General features: G+C 40.0%; 1 protein-coding gene across 1 annotated transcript in view; it reads right to left on the bottom strand.

Annotated features, from left to right (window-relative positions):
- col16a1 (collagen, type XVI, alpha 1) overlaps window positions 1-21,791 on the bottom strand; it is a 98,294-nt gene that overhangs the window by 38,161 nt on the left and 38,342 nt on the right. Inside the window, 16 exon segments of the mRNA XM_046843798.1 lie at window positions 37-72; window positions 1,546-1,581; window positions 2,586-2,708; window positions 4,475-4,510; window positions 4,755-4,799; window positions 4,950-4,985; window positions 5,882-5,977; window positions 6,083-6,127; window positions 6,721-6,783; window positions 6,868-6,906; window positions 7,004-7,048; window positions 7,162-7,197; window positions 7,646-7,702; window positions 8,034-8,069; window positions 9,283-9,315; window positions 18,675-18,749. Of these exon segments, the coding sequence (XP_046699754.1) occupies window positions 37-72; window positions 1,546-1,581; window positions 2,586-2,708; window positions 4,475-4,510; window positions 4,755-4,799; window positions 4,950-4,985; window positions 5,882-5,977; window positions 6,083-6,127; window positions 6,721-6,783; window positions 6,868-6,906; window positions 7,004-7,048; window positions 7,162-7,197; window positions 7,646-7,702; window positions 8,034-8,069; window positions 9,283-9,315; window positions 18,675-18,749 (837 nt within the window).

The following is a 21,791-nucleotide window of genomic DNA, read 5'->3' as shown; positions in this document are numbered from 1 at the left end:
AAGCTGTAATTTAGCTAAAAAAATTTCCAAACTCACCTTCTCGCCTTTGGCCCCCTCTAGGCCTCGTTCTCCCTGTGAAACAAACAGTAATGAAACATTCAGCACTTCACAGCTAAAAGCAGGAAAAATAAATATGGAGGACACAAAGGACATGCACGGCTTGTCAGAACACACTTGCTGCATTGTCAAGTAAGTGCTAGTTTCCTGATAAATGATTTAATAACTGTAGTTTCTTGGAGGTGAACTTAAGACTTCTAGACCCTGATTCATAGATGCTTGATTCTTCTGGGGACAGATGGAATAATTATTCGGTCTATCACAATACAAGACCAGAACTGGAAAAGCATATCACAGTTGATACACTATATGGATGAATGTTTTTGGACATGTGCTTGTGCTTCACATTGAGTCTCTATTTGCAGTTATAATAACCTAAACTCTTCTGGGATGATTTTGGAGTGGAAATTTCTGATCATTCAGCCAGTTAGTACAGTCAGGTCTTGATGTAGGTGAGATGAGGAGCCCTGATGTGCAGTCAGCGATCCAGTTCATCCCACTAGGATTAAAGAGGTCTATAGCAGGCCAATCAAGATCTTCCATTCCAACCCATACCCTTTCATAAATATGGCTTTATTCACAAGGACATTGTCATGCTGGAACAGATTACGGTCTCCTAGTTCAAGAAAGAAAAATGGCTGGAAAAATTCCTGAAGACAAATCGATTTCATGGATGTTTCAGTGTTTCAGTAACCGCTGATCTTCACACGAAAACCTGTACAGCTGACTCAGCATGGTGCGGAAAACAAAAAACAAGCAAGTTGTATTGTGTATTCTTCTTTCCTCATTTTTATATTTCTCATCAGATCTCTCATCAGCAAAGTGTTTTAGCCCACAGATCTCTCAGGGTGTTTTTTTTGTTTGTTTTTCCCACAATGCTGTGTAAATTCTAGAGACTTCTCCAAGAAGATCAGCAGGTTCTAAAATACTCGAGGCAGCCTATCCATCACTACCATGTCATAGAGATCAAATTTTTTCCTCAAGATGATGGTTGAAGTCAAATTTTTGTTTGGCTTTTTTTTATGTGCTATGCTGCTGCGCTTCGATTGGCTGATTAGATATGCGCATGAATATGCATGTCATTATGAAATAAAGGTGTCGACAATCATCACTGTCTAGATGTCTAGACATATAACCATTTTAATACTCTACAAATGTCCTGGGACAAAAATAAGCTCCGCCCCCTAATAGACTTGTTAATTTGTACCACCACTTGACCCAGAACTACTCCACAGTTCCACCTTTTAACATGTAAGTTAAAGGAAAGTTGTGGGTCAGTGGTTAAGACTCCAGGTCAGAGGTTTAAGACTCAGTATCGCCAATCTCCCACTTTTGGGCCCTTGTGCAAGGCCCCTAACCCTCTCTGCGCCAGGGGTGCTGTATCCTGTCAAACCCCAAGTTCTAACTAATAAATTTGTGACAAGTAAAAAATGACTTTACGAACCTTTCCTTTAATAAGTGACAATAGGAACAAGAAACCGTACAAACCTTTTCTCCTGCTTTTCCATCTTTCCCTGACTCGCCCTAGAGGTAAAAAAAAAAACAACAACAATAAACTTGACGTTAAATGATGCTTTCATACTCAAAGATGCTGTAACACTTTACCTACTTGACATAGGTATTCATTCTCGCATACACTCCATACGTCTCTCCATTAATCTCTCAATCTTGCCCCTTTTTTGCTCTCACTTTCTCCCACGTCTGAGGAATCGACTCCGACCTTATTGCAAATTGTTACAGCGAAACGCACACTATAGTCGTATAACCGCGTGGACTCTTATTTGGCAGATCGTATCCTCCTCACACAGTGGAACAGACAGCAAGACCAAACAGGTAAAAGAGAAAAAAAGAAAAGCACACATTGCGCTGTGAAGATTTCATCTCTGCCCCCTCGAGCGCAATGAAAAGTAAGGTGAAAAAAAAAACCCCAAACAAAAAAACCCTGCTGCTGTTGACAATGGAATGGGGGTTTTGTTTAGTGAAAAATCACCAGGCCTCAACAGATGAGTTATAAAACCGCTCCCAGTGGCTATAATTATGTGAGATAGAATATGATTATGTGGCTTGGTTGGTGGCGAACGGAATAAGAGCATCGTTACTCATTGGATATAAACCCAGCAGGCTTGAAGCTTCGTTCCATCGGTTTCCGAAAGTAAAAGCATGAGAGAGAGGGAGAGGGAAAAAAAAAGGTGAGGATTGCCTAGCACAAGGTAACCTAGCTAAAAAAAAAAAACAGGGATGCGAAAGAGAAGCATGCCGAGGCAAGATAATGTATTGACTTTCTGCAGCACAAAAAAGTCCTGGAATCCAGACATCATGAGTTTATGGCCTTTTTTTGAAAAATATTTTAATAAAATGAACCGAGTGCTCATGAGACCGTAGGATTGACTTTAATTCACACTTCAGTGGCGTGTCGGTGTAACAGGTTTTATCATGTCGGTGTGAATCCATAGGACTTTGATGGAGAGATTTAAAATAGACATTCTGTACATTTTAAAATATTATAAATTTTTTTAGGGAAAACTTACATTCAAACCTGGTTCTCCTTTGCCTGGTTCTCCGGGTTCTCCTTTAGGACCTGGCTTCCCTTGAACGATCGTGGCTCCGGTTAAATCCTTCGGCAGCACCGGACAAACTTCGCAGGCTTCACCCTTGATTAAATTGGTGATAAATTATATTCAATAACTATACAAAAAATAAAAATAAAAAACATGCATAGAACTATCGCAGTTTTTGACACGGATTTTGTCTACGTTTGATTTTTTTTACTTGGAAAAAGCTTGGGGTCAGACAGAGGGGAAGCAAACAGGAGACATGGAAACGGAGAACAGTGCAGATATCAGAATCAAAGCCAGATGTTGCTTGCATGTGATTTTTTTAATCATTTTTTTCCTTTTCTACTGTAAATAGTCTGAACTTTCATGAAGTTTGGATTTTAATGAGAGCCAGGCCATGTTTCTGCTGCTTCTGCTCTACAGCGCTTCTATCACCGCCAAACGCTTTGCAGTCGCGTGACACATTTTCACATGAACTAATATATTTTTAAACTCATGTTCCAGTGGTGATGAGACGTCACTCCGAGCGTCCATCAAACTTGACTATAACTGAAGCAGAACCAAACATACACCCTTGTTTTTAAAAAGCATTTCCATTCCTTTTTTTCTACTTTGAAGAGCAATTAGATTAGATTGGACCAATGAAAATGAAGCCGTCTAACCAGAAGTGCATCTAGCAATGTGGCTAAATAAATCTCACTATACAGATATACAATAAACGTAATGAGACGCCATGGCAGCTTTAACACGTCCTTGCATTTCACATCAGAAAGACATCATCTTGCGCCCAGATGCTACGAGGCAGCTCCGTCTCCTGCAGTTGGTTTAGTAGATTAGACGTTATTAAAACACAATCAATCACCGAATGCTTCTTTATTCAGGGCGAAGGTTTAAATAAAGGAATCTGGATCAACCATCATTTCCAGGATCAGCATTTGCATGAACGTTATGAGGAAAAAATCATGACGATTATTATATAAATATCATTTGATTACAGTTTAAAATCCAGACAACAACGGCGAGAAATGCTAATCCGTGTAGACGGTCTGATCCAGGAGTCAGACACTGGCGCAGGTTAATTAAGTGACGTGAGGGAAAGGTGAGAATGTACATCATTTTGAATCATGAAGCTTGTGTTTTTTTTATTCAGAAATGCTTTTCAGGTAAAGATACACTCTATGGAGAAACGTTTATAGACACCTGACCCGAAGATTCATCTTCTGAACATCCCATACCGCAGCTAGTCCCAATTTTCTGTTATAATAACCTTCAATCTCCTGGGAAAAACGCTCCACTAGATTTGAGGAGATTTGTGCTCATTCAGCCGGTTACTAAATTCAGGTACTGATGTAGGTGAAGGTGAGGAGGCCTGGGGTGCATTCAGCCTTCCAGTTCATCTTAGAAGGTGTTTAATAGGGTGGAGATCTCATCTATATAGATGGCCACTCAAGATCTTCTAGTCCATGTACAGCATCGGTTCGTGGAGTTGCCAGAGGGTACATTTTAACGCTACCCCCTTTCCGAAGGCATCAAATACAATTGTATGGTAACAGTTTGGGGAAGAACTATATATGGTTGGAAAAGTCAGGTGTCCAAATACTTTTGCCTTATATAGTGTGTGCATCTTGAAGATGGTCAAATTTAACAGTGTGACGTTTTAAAATAAATAAATAAATTAATTAATTAATAATAATAAAATAATTATATATATATATATATATATATATATATATATATATATATATATATATATATATCATAAAATTATTATAATATATTATAAATTTTTTTTTAATTATAATATACACATTATAATAATAATAATGAAAAAAAAAATGTCTCCTCGTTTTGTGTCTACTCACCTTTTCACCTTTGGAGCCAGCCGGACCTCTCGGACCCTGAAATCACGCAAAGCACATCGTCAAAGTAAAGCGTGGGAGTTCATCAGCTTTTCCGCTTCCACTTTAAATGTACTTGCAGATTATAATTAGCGAGATAATGGCAAGCATTGATGTGGCATTGATGATGGTGCTGCGCAGACGGCGCACTCTTTCGTTCGGTCCCGTCTGAATAATAACGAGTTTGAAAAAAAAAAAAAGAAGAAGAAGAAGCGCCTTTACATGAAAGGATCATCACACTTACAGGATCGCCTGTCATCCCGTCCTTCCCAGGTATCCCAGAATCCCCCTGGAACAGTGAATTACTTTGATCAGGCACGTTTTTTTTTTTCTTTGAAATGCCTCATGATAGAGTCATGAGGAGAGGGTGCTGAAGAGAAACAATTGTACTTTCTTAACAAATTCGTAACAATAATCAGTCGAATGCGGTTGCACTCACTTTGTCTCCGTTTAATCCTGGCAAGCCTGGGCTTCCCTGAGGGAGAAAAGAAAATATATAAAGAAAAGGATGACAAACGGTTCATCAGCCTGGATTGCTATAATAAAGAAAAATGCGTTTAAGTGTCATAAATCATTATACACAAAGGGCTCTTTTACCTTAATCGCTCATTGGAAATAAACGCGTCGTAAATGAAAGGAAGGATCGCGAGATTAATGCTAATTCTGAGGAAATGACATGCGACGGTGAAGCAGAATGAAGTCCAAATCAGATTTAGGTTGTTAAAGTTGTTATTGTTTCAGAATAATGTTGTACTTCAAACTGACAGAAAGGCTCTAGTAACTAATATAACTGCTTGTTGCCAACGGGAGTGAACAGAAAAGCATCTCAAAATCGGCTAACCAGAAAACCAGATCAGGTTCTAAACTTATTGGTCACCACAAGAATCTAAGGCTATACTGGGCACCAACTTTTGGGACATTTGAACATCAAAAATGGACTTCAATAGCATGAGTAAAAAGACCATATAGCAATAGTACTAATAGAACAATCCAGGCTGGTGGTGGTAGTGTAGTGCTGTGAGGATGTTTTTTTCTGGATCTCTCAGCATTATCAGGGTTCCTGAACACATGCAACCCCTTCCGGCTCTTACCAGCTACTAGATTATGAACCACTTGAATGTTACAAAGTCATCTTTAGCTGGTTCCATTAACAAATTAAAGTTCAGTAAAGGCATTTCTAGACACAAGACAGCTAATCCAATGGTGCTCTTTCGAGGGTGTGGTAGAACAGGAGGTTCACATCATGAATGTGCAGCAAGCTATTTGACCAGGTGAACATGATATTTCCAGCATCTTGTCGAATGTCAAACTGAAGCTCTTGGATGGAGTTCCTCAAATCTGAGTACATATTTATGCTAGCTAAGTACTTACAGATTTTCCTGGTTTGCCAATGCCTGGAGGTCCGGGAGGTCCTGGTAGGCCTGGTTCTCCTGCAAGCCCCTCTGGACCAACAGGCCCTGTGTTTCCCTTTTTAAAAAAAATAAAGCATTTATAGGCTGAATTGTAAAACACAAAATGTAAAACCAGTTGCTACATGTTCAAATCGATTCCGAAGGATTTGTCAAGGTTTACCTTCTGGCCTTTAGGACCCATAACGCAAATAGATCCAGCGCGGCCCTAGAACAAGGCAGAGAACGAGGTTACGCCGCCGGTTCGCATGAAGACAGCAATGACATACACCGCTAATACGCTGCTAAAGCGATTCTTCTCAATCTAAAACAATCAGGGTCATCAGTGAAGGTTGGTTTATCCAGATAAATTAAAACAAATTAAAACTGTAAACACGCGCTAAGCAGAGGGAATCTGTTAGCGTAACTCGTATACCGAAAAAAAAAAAAAAAAAAAGATTAGGGTGTTTAAATCTTGCTTAATGCGCTCCGACTCTCCATTTAAAAGAATCGATGAAAGAGAATTGATTTACGGGCCTTTGTTGGTCTAAGGTAATCTATGAGGCATTAAGGAGATTTAAGTTCTAAAGAGATCTCGGGTGAAGAAGGAACGCGCGGCAGAGGAGAGCTCAACGGCGGCGTAATTCGCTTTAAAAATAAGCGCCGTACTATAAATGTACTGCAAACGTATGGATTTTGAAGGCCGTCGAGGAATCGCTTGGGTACATACTGCAGGCTTTAATGGTAGCAAGGTCCATGGGGGACAATTACACTTGATGGACATTTGAAATGAAGGTGTATTCGTGTAGATTCTGGACCTACATCTTTGCCTGGATTTCCAGTCACACCTGGGGATCCGATTTCACCCTTCTCGCCTTTGTTACCCTAAAGAAGTGTAAGCGAAATGAATGAGTGAGTGAAAGAAAAGAAAAAAAATGTGCAAAAAAATTTTATTGTTTTATTTTTTACCTTAATTCCTACAGCCGCTTCCCAATTTCCAGACAGACCCTTGAACATAAGAAAATAAGGATACGAAAGATCAAGATATATCCCCAGGCTTTAAACAGAACCTCTAGAACAATCCATCGAACTCGCCCGAACTCACCGATTCTCCTTTCTCTCCTTTTTCCCCTTTCGTTCCTTCTGGACACTGCGGAAAAAAAAAGACAAGCACAAACATCTCATCAGTCACAGCGTCCTTTATTCGATAACAATCGATAGTGAAATTGAAACGAAAGCTGTGGGCAAAGGTGAGGAACTCACTCGTCCGGGAACTCCTCCTCCGGTGCAGTCCAGACCCTGCAGATGGACCAAAAGAAAAGCATTCTTTTCAGATCGGAATCGTGCATGGCGCTATAATATAATATTATATAATCCTCTTAAAAGGTATTCTAATGATTGGAACCGAGAGGAGCACAGTTTAATATCCTCTCATGATCCTCTCATAGCCTCGCATTAAGGAGATGGGTTTTGCTATTAATGTATCAGTAGACAATGCCAAAAATAATGAAAGCCCGGAAAAGTCAGTCTATTCAAGAGACGCTTTGGCAAAGAAAAAAAAGAGGCGCAGTCTCTAATGAGCCAGAGCTTAATGACGCCAAAACAAATGAAGCTCCGCGTGCACTCGCTGACTCCGCTGACTCGCTCGTCTAATCTCGGCAGGTCCGGGCCCTGAATGACAGCTGTGCTTTTTTTTGCGCGTTGCCAAATGCAAGCCGTTGATAGCGAACAAACAGCTAATTCTTACCCGCTCTCCTTTTTCTCCTTTCAGGCCACGTTGACCCGCGTCCCCTTCCTGGACGAGCTGCAACACAGCAGAGAACCTGTTCTAACACAACCGTACAAAACACCCCAGTGTGGCCTTGTGTACGTATCTATGCATATACTGTATCTATGTATGAATATAAATATATACACTGTATTTATAAGGCGTGCTCATACAAGCCGTGTGGAAATGCATCATGCAGGGTGACGCTTTTTTTTTTTCCCACATCTCAACCCTCTTACATCATTTTTCTTACTCCTAAACATCTTACATCGGACAGAATATAAAAAACTATCGGAGATGTGGAATATCCAAGGTATGCATACGCATGCATATGGTGCGAGACACATGCTCGATATGTGGTACCCACATTTTGATCCTCAGTGATCAACACACAGCCTGCACACTAGGAGAGAAAGTAAAAAAAAAAAAAGAAAAAAAAAGAAAAAAATGCCAAATCATGTCACAGGAATTTCACACGTCGGACTGAGGATGGCAGTAAAGCACAGTTTAAAAACGAAGGACACGCCAAAAAAACAAACAAAAAAAAACAACGCACATAAGGAGGAGGGGAGGTGGGGTTGGGGTGGGGTGGGGTTGATATAGGTAGATAGAGAGGGGAGGTGTTGGTGGTGGTGGACGTGGGGAGGGGGCGCCACTGGTGCATCTCTTTAGCGCGGCCTATCTTTCTCGCGGGAGATAAAGATCAGTAAGAACAGCAGGATCCCTACGGCAGCGCTGGCACACGCCAGCTGGAGAGCAACACGGCCAGGAGGTGTTGGGGGGATGTGAACTAAAGCAAGTCATAAATAGCCGACACTTACAGCAAGAGGCCGTAATTAAAACAAAATCTACCACCCGTCGCGCCTGATTCGAGACCGGGCTGTTAATGTATACTGACTGAAGCGGGCGGAAAAAAGCAAGGAGAGACGTGAGAGCAGGATAAAACTGGCCTTGTCTTGCCCTCCTGGCACGAAGAGTGCACTTACTCATCCTTTCCAATCATGGGGGGGGAAGGGGGGAGCGGAAACATAAAATATATCATCGTCGAGATTTAACTCTTCAGTGGCGTCACGGACAAAAAAAAAAACGCCATTATTTAAAGTTTCATGGAGCTGTTTGAATTCATTAGGACATGTTCGCTTTTTATGTTTAATTCATCTGAAACCAGGTAAAAAAAAATCTTTTAAAAACGCTTTCCCTCGCTGAGCCATAAGTGATTGCGAGTTGACGCAACTGAAGTGCGAAATAGACTGACAGGAGATGTTTAGTATGCTAATTTGAAGCACTACTCGGTTATTGCACACGAGCGACAAAAACAGGCAGGAAACCAGCGAGCCCCTGAAGATCGCTGCTGCATAATAACATACAAATCATTCCGCTGTCAGCGTATTATCTCAATTTTCAATCTCGGATGGTGTTCAAATTTCGATCTCCGCTGCGCCGCCTTCGTATTCGGCTTACCGTTTATTCTGAATTACAGAGGAGGCCAAAAGGTCTGGCGGTGTGTAAGGATGAGCTTCCAGACACCAGCTCCAGCGAACGGAGCACATGTGGCAGATTCTTTGCTAAAGATAGGATTAAATATTGTTTCTAGTGGCTTGGGTTGCGAGACTTACTTTTTCCGCTAAGTCTTTGGATCCATGGATTGGCTGCAAAAAAATGAGAGATGAAAGTTTTTTAGAATTCTTTGAACAAATGTGAACCATATATAAATTTATATATAACACATTATATGGACAAGTAATGTCTCGGACACCTGACTTTTCCACTCATATGTTGTTCTTCCTCAAACAGTTCCCACAGAGATGGAGGTACATTGTATAGAATGTCTTTGTAACATAAAAAAATTTGGGTTCGACTGGATTTTATCGATACTGATAACTAGGTTGGATCGTACTTGCCGATAACCAATCAATCAACCGATGGATAAAAAATGGATACTGGATTAAAAAAACAAGCATAACACTATATATGATAAAAATTCTATTAATATCAAGTCTTCAAATAAATAAAAACAGATACACTAAATAAACAGCACGTAGTGCCAGTGATTCGCCTCTAGTAGCCGCTCTGGTACTGTATAACGCAACCCGGAAAAACTACTGGTATGAATTTTTGCCAATAGCCGATAGTTCAAGCAAACAACGTTAAAACATTTACCTTCACTTGAACTAGGAGACCCACACCAAACCTGTTCAAGCATGTACATGAAGCCAGCTCCATGAAGATATTCTTTACATGGTTTGGAGGGGAAGATCTTAAATAATGCCATAAATGTTGCACTCGTCATTTGAATTAAATCAGCAACACTTGCATTTAAAGTACATTTATACAGATTTATCATCAGCTCAAAAAAGATATGGAAATTAATGTCCATTTTTAAAGTAGGAGCAAAAGGCTGAGCCGCAAAAAGAAACTAGAATGTGTTAAAAGCTAGCTTCCCTAACTAGCTATCTAGCTATCTAGCTAGCTACAGTAACCCTAACCCTAAATCCTCTTTGTTATGAAGTGACGGGAAGAAGATTCGATTCAGTGACTGAATGAGTGAATGAATCTTTTTCGAGTCATTTAGTTCATTTCATTCCTTTTATTCTTGAATCACTTTCTATTGGAGTCACGACAAAAGAACAAACGACTCGGACTAGAAGAGTCGAGAGGTAAACTTCTTTATTCCGTTTCCTGTACACAACCTACAGAGATTTTGCAATGATTTGCTCATGTAGTAGAAACTAAACGAATCACTCTTTGAGACGACTCGTTCATCTGAGTCTCAAAAGTTTCAAATTTATTTCTATAGCTCTTTTTGCATTGGACATTGTCTCAAAGCAGCTTTATAGAATTTCAAGAATTATAGAACAAAAATGTTTTACATAAGTGAAATATGTGTATTTATTCCCAAGCTGGGGCGACTGTGGCAAGGAAAAACTCCCTTAGATAGTATAAGCAATAAACCTTGAGAGAAACAAGATTTAAAAGGGGAACCTCATCTTCATTTGGGTGATATCGAGAGTGCGATTATAAAATCATAAAAAACAATACACCAGAGAGAGAGAAATACCATGAGCACTGGAGTGTGTGATTAAAATGGACGAAGCGTTCGTGACTGACCCATCACAAGTGTTAACACTGGCTGCATTTTTTCACTTGAACTCGGAGACCCCAACCTGTTCCAGCACGACAATGCCCCTGTGCATAAAGCTAGCTCCTTAAAGATATGCTTTTCCATTGGTTGGAGTGGAAGATCTGGAGCGGCCTGCTATAGAGCTTTCGACCTCAACTCTATTTGGGATGAATTGGAAGGCAACCCAGGCCTCTTCACCTCACCTACATCAGTACATAACTTTACTAACACCCTGGTCAGGTATTCATACAATATATATATATATATATATATATATATATATATATATATATATATATATATATATATATATATATATACCACTGATTTACCAGTTTATTGAAAAAATCTTAAATTTTGCCCAATATTGTGGCAGAAGTATGTGCTAGGGAATCGCTAGATAAGCCGATATGCTCTGGATAGGAAGATTTGTTGAAAATGTTGCTTAAAACTGTGTGCAGAGATTTTGATTTCCCTTCATATAATGTGTTAAAAGTCATGCAAACACAATGACAAATGGAGCCGAGCACCTAATCTCCAGTTCTGCCTGCAGGACCAAGCAACATATTAAGATCCAAGTGAAGCATCACACTAACACACACACACACACACAGACACACACACACACCCACGAGCACATTCTGCAGCAGAAGGTAAACAGTCCGCACAGCTCCGGGCATGCACAAGACCGAAAAGCATAACAGTGACGTGTTGTGAACACGCAAGCATGGAATGCGGGCATTAATAATGCATGGCGCTTTGTTGGAGTCGGCCGCGATGATCTCGCTCGAGCCGTGCCGGCGTGGCAGCGCGCGAGGCGATTAATGCGATGATGCTGGGAATACATCAGTCACCAAGCCGCCGCCTGCATCTCATTAGCCACAGACACGCATACTTTGTGTGTGTGTGGTGTGTATGTGTGTACACAGACTCCATGTGCAATGCCACATTATTGCTCTCGGGTCAGCAGCAACAGCGAGCATGTGTGCGCACGCATCCAGTGCAGAGGCGGCCAACAAATCCATGCGCGCCAAATCCATTCCTTTTCATAAATTGCCGGCGTATAAAAGTCACTTGCAGCAGGAGTCGAATTAACACTAATATCCAACAGCGATGACTGAAAAAAAAGGGTTGCACACACACACAAGAGAGAAGCCAAAACAAGCACAAACATGCACACACACACAAAGTGTACGCCACCATAAAACAGCTTCCTCCTTTTATTTTGTTTGGGCATTCTCTTCAATTCAGGGCTCAGCAGTTCATGTCCTACAGTCTTGCAAAGTTTTTTTTTTCTAGTCGCCCAAGAAAGTTCAATCATTGGTCTTTAAACAAGAATAAAAATAACCAAACTTTGCTAGATCCCCCTCCAGGACTATTTTTGAATCCCATTATAAAAAGCCAGTAAGCGCAAAGGTGTTTAAAAAAGGATATTAAAGGCACAGGTGAGAGCATCTTCAAAACCTGAGGCCAAAAATGGTCGAAGAACCAACAACCGGTGAACTCATCAAAAGTGAAGACCGCCCAAGGTCTAAAAAATGAATGCTGGCTCTGATATGTGACATCTTTAGAACCCAGCTAGAAGAAACTGGTCTGGAATCATGGAAGAGGAGACGGTGTGATGTTCCACTGGGAAACTTTGGATTCCTGGCATTAATGCGGATTTGAAATTGACACACACCCCCTGATCAAGGCTTGAACCTCGTTGAAGACCAAGTTACACCCCTTTATGGCAACAGTATTCCCTAATGGTAGTGGCCTAGAGGTTGCAGGATAAAGCCCACTGCATTTTCACACAAAATAGACTGAGGAACACTGACAAAAAGTTGTCAAGGTGTTGCCTCAGCCTTCGAATTCCCCAGATCTAAAGATGTTAGACTTGGATAAGAAGTCTGATCCATCAAGGGCCCATCTCACAACTAGCAAGACTCAAAGAATCTGATGATGGTTTGGTGTCAGATATGGCTCAGATCTGTTTTGGTGGGACAAAAGGGGACCTACACAATATTAGGCAGCTGGTTGCGAGTTTGAGTCAGGATTTTCTTCCATCATTTATTCCTCTCTAAATGGTCTGCTTGCATGCTAAAGCTGATCATCATGCTAAGTAGATACCATCAAGCGGGAATCAGAACAAATTCAAAGCTAAGATTTGATTGGCGGCTTGCTGCGTGTTCGAGCAGTTACGTTTTTATCTGCTCGTAAATAAAAATTAACGACCGATTCCGCAAAATGTGGTCGAGTAAAAAGATATTTCACTTTGAAATGTAGTGAAGTTAAAGTCTCCCCAAATGGAGCTACTTCATTAAAGTACAGATCCACAAAAATGCAACTTGTAAGCAACAAGGAATTACATTTACCTTATTACTGTCCACCACTGCTGTACTGAATAAAATATACAACATATGTATATGTGGAAGCTATTTTGTTGTATCAGCATTGATCTATTGATCAGCGCTATAGATCGTAAGTAACTCTAGGACAAGCAATAATCTCAGAACCTGTGTGTTCCCTTGCATGTTGGCCTCTACGTCAGGTCTTAGAGATGTTCTAGGACTCCATTGATCGCGGATGCTCACCTGGTTCAGCACATTTAGGTCTAATTAAGTATTTCATTACGTGTTTGGAACATATTGGCACTAGACCGCCATGCTAATGTTAGCACAAATGAATGTCAGCTCAGATCCCAGAAAGCAAAATCAAGACGGAACAAAACAAGCAGATGACACCAAAATAGGAGATATTTCAAGTCACACAAGATACGCTCAGCAACAGAACTGTACACTTTTGTTCAACCGATGTTTGCTGGGTAACAGAAGGAAAATAAAAAGCTTTTCTGCGGCAGGGTTTTAATGCATTCTGAAGACACTGTGCACAAGCTGAAAACCAGCACAAGCTTTGTCGATGCTAGTTTTCCTAAATAAGCAGAAATAAACTAGTAAGGTTCTTGCAAACCAATTTTAACAACATTATCCTGTTGAATCCTGCTCATGCTAAAATTATACTATAGGAGGGTAAATAGGGCAACATATACTGTACAGTACAAGCAATAAAAGCTTTGCAGTGACCTTTCTCTCTCCCGCTTTACATCCTACCTTCTGTTTGCTGATTACAGGTGCTGTTTTTATATATTGTTTGGTTCAGGAAAAATTGTTGCACCAATCCTAACATTGCAAGAAAGGCGTGGCTTCCAGCAACGCTACAACAACCAAAATGGTGAAGTGTTTTGTCATTATCGTTGTGAGCCCTACGATTTTTGCTAGTTACTAAATTCTCTTTTGAGGGGCTTTTTGCTTGTCACAAGTACTTTAAAGCAATTTTTTCTTTGCACAACCAGAGGTTATTAGGAAGTTCAAGTCAGAACACAAGGTCAACCATGATACACCAAACCTGGAGCACAGAGGGTCAAGGACCTTACTCCAAAGCCCAAAAGTGGCAAAATTGGGCCTTGAACCTCTGACCTTCTAATCATTAACCCAGAGCCTTAACCACTGGGCAACTAATTACCTGTTTATAGAGTATGCCTCAGCACCATACACCACTGCCATTACCCTGCTGGTCCTAAACCTGCTGTGTGGACAGGTAGCTTGGGCGTGTCTCTACATTACCTCCCATAGTGTTACTCTGTATAGACACACTAGGTTAAAGGTGAAGGCAAGAAAGTTGTTCATTTCTTTTTTAGATGCTGCTCTGTCATGGAGTCCACCTTCGCTATTCACCTCAGTACAGGTTGCATTCCATCAATCCTAGTTGGTGATTGTTTAAATTTTTCCCAATTGTTTCTTAATTTTTTATAATTTATATAAAGTGAAAGTAAATGGAAAATAAAGGAATTTCTGGGTCTCATGCATGTCCATTCCATCCATCATAAATTCACCTCATGTTTCTCCCCTTTTATTCAAGACCTTTAAAGGGGCAGGAACAACGATGTACCTCTTTCCAGATCATATTTAGACCAGTTTTTGTTGCAGAGGAGAACAAACCCCATGTAAATACTTGTGTTTGGGAGCGAATTAGTGCTCTGGAAATGATTATGGCACACGTGTGTGTGTGTGTGTGTGTGTGTGTGTGTGTGTGTGTGTGTTAGTGACAGAGAAAAACAACAAATAGCAGATGTAAAAGAGCAGTTGAGGGCAGGAGACAGTTAAAATGTAAAAAGTGGGAAAGATAAATCTCTCAGGAACACACATCCTTATTAGATGACCCACACTGGTTGCTGCCATATGCACACAAAAAGCATACGCTTATACCATGAGTAACCTCCAGCTAATAATCAAATTGCTCTGTTTTTCGCTACTGCACTTTGTTCAAAATCTTCAAGAGCAGGGACCAAATAGTTCACAAAGCATTTGGGGGAAAAATAGACTAATTAAAACGGACCTTGTGTTATAAACTTACATTAATTAGCCACAGAAGCATAGGGTCAATGAATAATAAATAGTTTGCTAGTACTAGAGAAAGAAATATAATGATAGAATTTTTGTTCTTTAGGATGTTGAGATTTTTACTGGGAGTGACGACGATGGACAGGATTAGAAATTAGCTTATTAGAGGGACCGTGCATGTAAGACGTTTTTGGGAACAAAGTGAAAGAGGCCCGATTGAGATGGTTTGGACATGTGTAGAAGAGGGACATGAGGTTTATCGGTAGGAGAATGCTGAGGATGGAGCCACCAGGAAGGAGGAAAAGAGGAAGACCAAGGAGGAGGTTTATGGATGTGGTGAGGGAAAACATGCAGTTAGTTGGTTTGAAAGAGACAGATGTAGAGGACAGGGGGGTATGGAGACAGATGATCCGCTGTGGCGCCCCCTGATGGGAGAAGCAAAAAGAATTGTAATAATAATAATAATAGTTATAATATCTGTTGTCTTTTTTAAGTTTTAAATTATTAATGATATTAAAAATGGTCAATTTGGTCTCAGACAGCACTTAATGTTTTAGTTAATGTCCACTTAAGGTTTTATTATTTACATTAATTCAATTTGAGTCAGCTCGATTCAATACAATTCGATTCAGTTTTATTTGTAGAACCCTTTTAACAATGGACATTGTCCTAAAACAGCTTTATAGAGATTAAGAGTCTATGAAACGTATTAATGTGTAAATTTTGTGCCTATAAATTTGTACTTTCTAAGTTTATCCCTATTGAGCAAGCCAGTGGCAACTATGGCAAAGAAAAATTTCCTGAGATGGCATGAGGAAGACACCTAATGGTCTTGGTGGCGAACGTTCATTCATCACAGTTCTATCACTGTTGAGGGACACTGTTTGGTAATGGACGCTTAAATGCAGAACCGTTCGTGCAAACTGTGGCGCTGAGCCAGTGTATCAGACTGTTGGTATTAAATACAATCCAAATCCATACATAGTTCTTGACAGTAACTTTATAGGATGTTCTTGTAGAAGCTTCCTCAGCTGCACAGAGTGGTCTCCAGCTGAAGAGAACTCCATTCAGAAGAAGGAAGTCAGGATGAATCAGACAGAGAACCTAAAATCTTTACTAAACAAATAAATGTAGCTAGTCATAGTCAGTGAGATTTATAATCTAGTTGCATTTAGAATAAACAAACAAAACAACAGTATAGAACAGGATCAGCTAGGTAGTAAAGTAGGGGAAAAACAAGCATTTGATGAAGCTGCACTGCTCTTCGGGAATTTTTTATGGATACTAATAAGGACGAATTCAATTAGCACTCGGAACACGTATACAACGAAATTAATTCCGAGTTCAACTTGATTGTTTTTCCCCTTATCCCTTTACAAGGTATTTCCCTCTACCCAGTAGCCAGGGATTTTTTTTTTCTATTTTTTTCCCGCCCAGTTCTCGATTTTCAGCCTGCGCTTGGTCATGCTTATTTTCCTAGGCAACAACAGCGCATTAAACCCATTACTGCTTTCTCATGGGAACAAACATCTATCACACGATTATACCTTTTCGGCAGCTCAAAAAAAAAAAAAAAAAAAAAAAAAGCCTCAGAAAAAAGTTATACAATTCCAAAAGCGAGACGTCCTCCAGTGGTGTGTTTTTGATGCTTCGAGAATTCAAAGTAGAGTAATAAGTGTTACAAGTTGCGACGTTTGGTTTCCAACGTCTTTGTTGGCAGATGAATAGGTTCCGGCAAGAAACAACATAAAAAACAGAAAAAAAGTTTGTCTATTTGGATTGGCCTTGAAATAAAAAACAAAACAAAACTAAAAAGTCTCAAGGAGGGTGGAAGAGATGGAAAAAGAGACAGAGAGATAGACCGTGATGGACAGAGATAAAGAGCGCAAGACTTTCGAAACTTAAGTTCAGTGGGTTTACATATGCTAATAACTGCTGAGCTGAACCTCTGGTTGGTAAAAGGCATGTTAGGAGCAGCTTTATTTGCAGTGCAAGCTATGTCATCAGAGAACAAATAGATTGCAGCTGGGAACAGGGCACACACTCAAGTCATTAACAGAAGGGGAGATGAGCAAAGTGCAACAATTCACTCTGAATGCAAAATAGACAAAGGCTGGGAGTGATAAAGAGAATGAGAAGGCCAAAGAATTGCAGGAAAAAGAAAGAGAAAAGGAATCGGGGAAAAAAAAACAAAAGGCATATGAGAACTATAATCTGGGCTACGCATCACCGGTAAAGCAAATCGTTCACCTGCCAGAAATGCGCTCCTGTAAGTCTGATAATAATCCTCACTCAGATCCAGTAAGCGCATTACCCTGCTCAGGGCTGTGATGGATCACGTCATGGAGGACGGCGTTAATATTGCTAACTGCAGCATAGCTTTCTGTGTTTGTCTCTCGTTTTTTTGCAGATGACCCACTGAAGCACTTACATCTGCACAGCAGCTAATGCATGCTAGCTTTCTTTTATGGCGAGTTTGCAAAATTTAAACATTGGATTCATTCAATTTTGGACTAAAGACAATTTTAAAAGGTTTAATATTTCTTTTTGTTAGTGACAATACATCAACGTTTTATATATACCCTATATTTACATACACACAAGGGTATTGGGTTTGAGTCTCCTAGTTAAGTGAAGGAAAGTGTAAGAAAAAACACATATGTCTGGAAAAGTCGTGTCCACATACATCTTATGCAAAATATTCTTTTGATTATTAGCATATTTATCAGATTTGGAATAATAGATTTTATTAGCAGGCTAGTCAAGATGTTCTGCTCCAAACCATGTAAAGCACATCTTCATGTAGCTTGCTTTGTGCTCAGTGGACATGGACAAATATTGGGAGTTGGTAGCTCAACTGTTAAAGTGCTGGGCTACTGATCGGAAGGTTTGGAGTTTAAGCCGCGGTATCGTCGACCTGCCACTCTTGGGCCCTTAAACAAGGCTTTAAACCCTCTTTGTATATGTGACAAATAAAGTCTATTCTCTTCAATATTCTTCTATATGGTGAATTATGCAAATGTATTATTTGTGAAACTGAACTCAACATGGAGCATGGAGACAAAATATTCTTGGAAATGTTTTAAGTAATTACAGTGTTTTGAATGACGTAAATCAGGACACCAAACGGAAGTATTGCTATGTTTCCACACGGATGGATTTGATCGCCGGATGTGTGCATCATGGCGGATTTTTGGTGCTCGATTGGAGCAATACAAGGGTTCAGTGATTACAAAAAAAATTTGGTGGAGTTTTTTTTATGTATCCGAGTAAAGAAAGGGCGTCATGAATAAAAGGTGAAAGAGACATGGGAACTGCATTAATCGCATATATAATAGAGAGAGAGAGAGAGAGAGAGAGAGAGAGAGAGAGAGAGAGAGATTGAGAGAGAGAGAGCTGGCAATCATACCAAAGAAAACCATCTGAATCAAGATACGATGATTGAACTAAAAAAAGGAAATTCTAATGGCTCCTGTGTTTTTTTTTTAACTTCAGTCACACCTACCTGGCTAAAAATGTTGGGCAGAATCTCCACCAGGTTCTCCGCTGCTCGCCGACTCTTTGGGGCATCTGGAGGGCACTGGAAAGCAAACAAAAGAAACAAATGATGCTGCTGATTGTTTCCATTTCCAACTCTAAAATTTCGCAAACTTGCCAAGAAGTCTCACTAGTTAGCTCCTATACAAAAAAAAAATAATAATCCCACCACCTGGCTCTGATGATAGTTCAAAACACATTTCGAAACTGTCTGTAACCCTCTTACCATGTGACACAGACACTGCTTTCTTCCCTTTATAAAACTTGGCAAGGCAAACTGTTGACAGTTTTTTTTTTTCCTCCTGAAGTTTGTTTAGGGGCATCTGTTGCCCTTGTTTCCATTTTAAACTCTGCTCTCAGGGAGCCCTGAGCATATGCCCCAGCAGAACGGCACACGCTGAAGATCTAGGGCTCATTAAAAAGCCTCATTAAAATGTCTGACTGGGAGTAGTTTAGCGTCACGCTTACAATGAACTCGCCTGCCTTCCCGAATAATGCATGGAGATCCATGAATCTGTTGAATTGTTATATTTTTTTTTTGTTACACCACAGTGGCGCTGAATTTCTGAAAATAGAAACGTGCGGATTCGCTTTCTTTCAACATAAATGTTAGATGCATGGTAATACGCTAGTTATTTTCCATTACTGTTTCTATAGTAACAACCCGAACACAGAGACTTGGCTGAAGCTCAGCGTAATGTAGTGCTTTTATAAAATAAGTTTTTTTTTAAAGAGCGTGAAGCGTTTCCTTAAGGAGAAAGTGCTGAAGAAATGATATACAGTGGCGTGGGGAATTTTGTGCACCCCTGGTCTTTGTCAACAGCAAGTGGAAGATAAAATGATCTCCAAAAGGCATAAAGGTAAACATGTAACACTCTTTTGCAATATTTTAAGCAATATCAATGTATCGTTTTTGTTTTCTACAATATTAGGGTGAAAAAACAGGAAAAGCAGCACCCTACAAAAGAATGGGACCAAGGTATCGTTCCAGGTGATGCTAATTTCAAAGCTTTATAAATACCCAGACTTCTCTAACCTTGTCCCAACAATCAGAAGCCATGGGTTCCTCTAAACAGTTGCCTGGCACTTTAAAAATTAAAATGATTGATGGCCACAAAGCAGGAGAAGGCTGTAAGAAGATAGCAAAGTGTTTTCATGTACCGATTTCCTCAGTTTTGAATACAATTCGGAAATGGCAGTTAACAGGAACAGTGGAGGTCAAGATAAGTCTGGAAGACCAAGAAAAATATCGTAGGATTGCTGGAAAAGCAAATCAGAACCCCGTTTGACTGGAAAGGTTCTCCAGGACGATTTGTGGAGTGGTACACTGGTACAGAGATTGCCTTCATTCTACTGTGTCTCACCAGAAAATTGATAGTCTGAAAAGTCCTGTGGTTAAAATAAAACTTTTTCGCCGCAATGAGCAATGGTATGTTTGGAGAACAAAGGGCACAGAATCTTATGAAAAGAACACCAGTCCAACTGAAAATCTGTGGCTAGACCTCAAAAAGCAGCGTGTGCAAGACGGCCTAGGAATCTCACAGAACTGGAGGACTGTTTTAAGGAAGAATGGGGAAAATCCCTTAAAGAACCGAAAGACTCTTGACTGGCTACAATAAAACGTTTACACCTAACCATAAAAATTGTATGGCAGTTTTTTGAACATCCCATTCCAGATTGAGTCCCCATTTTCCTTTATTGGAACCTCCATTCTTCTGGGAAGATGGTCCACTAGATTTTGGAGTTTTCTAAGCGAGGTGAGGAGGCATGAGGTGCAATCAGTGTTTCAAAAGTGTTCAATAGTATTGAGGTCTAATCTTGATAGCAGAAGATCTTTCCATCCAACCCAAATAAACCACATCCCCATGAAGCTGGCTTTGTGACCACTAGCACTGGAATGCCTAAACAGTTTTTGGTCACCTTATTCGAGGAGGTGGTAGCTCAGTGGTTGAGGCATTGGGCTTTGGGTCAGAAGATCACAGGTTCAAATCCCACCATCACCAAGCTGCCACTGCTGGGCCCTTGAGCAAAGCCCTAAAACCCTCCCCTGCTCAGTTGTAAGTCGCTCTGGATAAGGGCTTCTGCCAAATGCCGCAAATGTAAATGTATTCAAATGAAGCGAAGTTTTTACCTTTTATATCCAAAGCTATTCTACATAATAGAGTGGTTTCAGAATTTAAGGAGGAACCAAAAAATGGATGGAAAAATCAGGGGTTACATTACCTTTGTTCATCTAGTGTATCTTCTGATCTGATTGTACGCTCTCTTCCTTTTCCTGTCATACAGGTAGCGTTTCCTGAGCTCTTTATTTGGACAATTTCTAGTCTTTATTCAGGAGGTTGGGTGCTGTTTTTTTTTCTGGCAAGAGCTCCACAGGAGCGAAACGTTTCTCTGAACCGTAACAATTCAGCAAGCTGAACCCTGTCAGAGCTCTGATCAATTTAGAGGTTGGGGGTGTTGGGGAGGGGTCCACCACATGCTAGTCCCTGGAAAAAAAGTGAGTAAAGGAAAAAAAAAAACTATTCTTTCACATGGATGACTTAAGTTTAGTTCTGACCCTCAGGACCTCCTTATGTAAGTTGATGCCATGATGCAATACTGCTCGAGCCTTTGTCTAAAACCATAAGACTGGTATATATTTGACATTAGCGGTGTAACAGTATATGTATTCACACCGAACCGTTACAGTACAGGACTTTCGGTACAAATATGTACCGAATGCAATCCTTGTTTTATGTGCAGAACATAGTTAAAAAAGTTTCGAAGTTCCCTCAGGAACATATTAAGTGGCGGACGGCAAGTTTGTTTAGTCTCCGCTTCGTGTCATTGTAATTTCATTGTACTGTTAATTCTACTGGTTGCTTGGGACATTTATAATAAAGTATGTACAAATATGTGTTTTTTTTTACTTACTTTCTATGCATATATAAGATAAATAAACATCAATATATTGTATAACACATTCATGATATTAATATATTATCATATGATATGAATATGTTGAAGTTTTAAACAATTACTTTAAGTACTGCATTATGTTTAGCTGTTATTTATTTATTTATTTATGTATTTATTTATTTTACTC

The sequence above is a fragment of the Silurus meridionalis genome, chromosome 29, assembly GCF_014805685.1.
Source record: "Silurus meridionalis isolate SWU-2019-XX chromosome 29, ASM1480568v1, whole genome shotgun sequence".
Classification (NCBI taxonomy): domain Eukaryota; kingdom Metazoa; phylum Chordata; class Actinopteri; order Siluriformes; family Siluridae; genus Silurus; species Silurus meridionalis.
The sequence above is the reverse complement of the archived record's forward strand: the minus strand, read 5'-3'. Positions and strand labels throughout refer to the sequence as shown.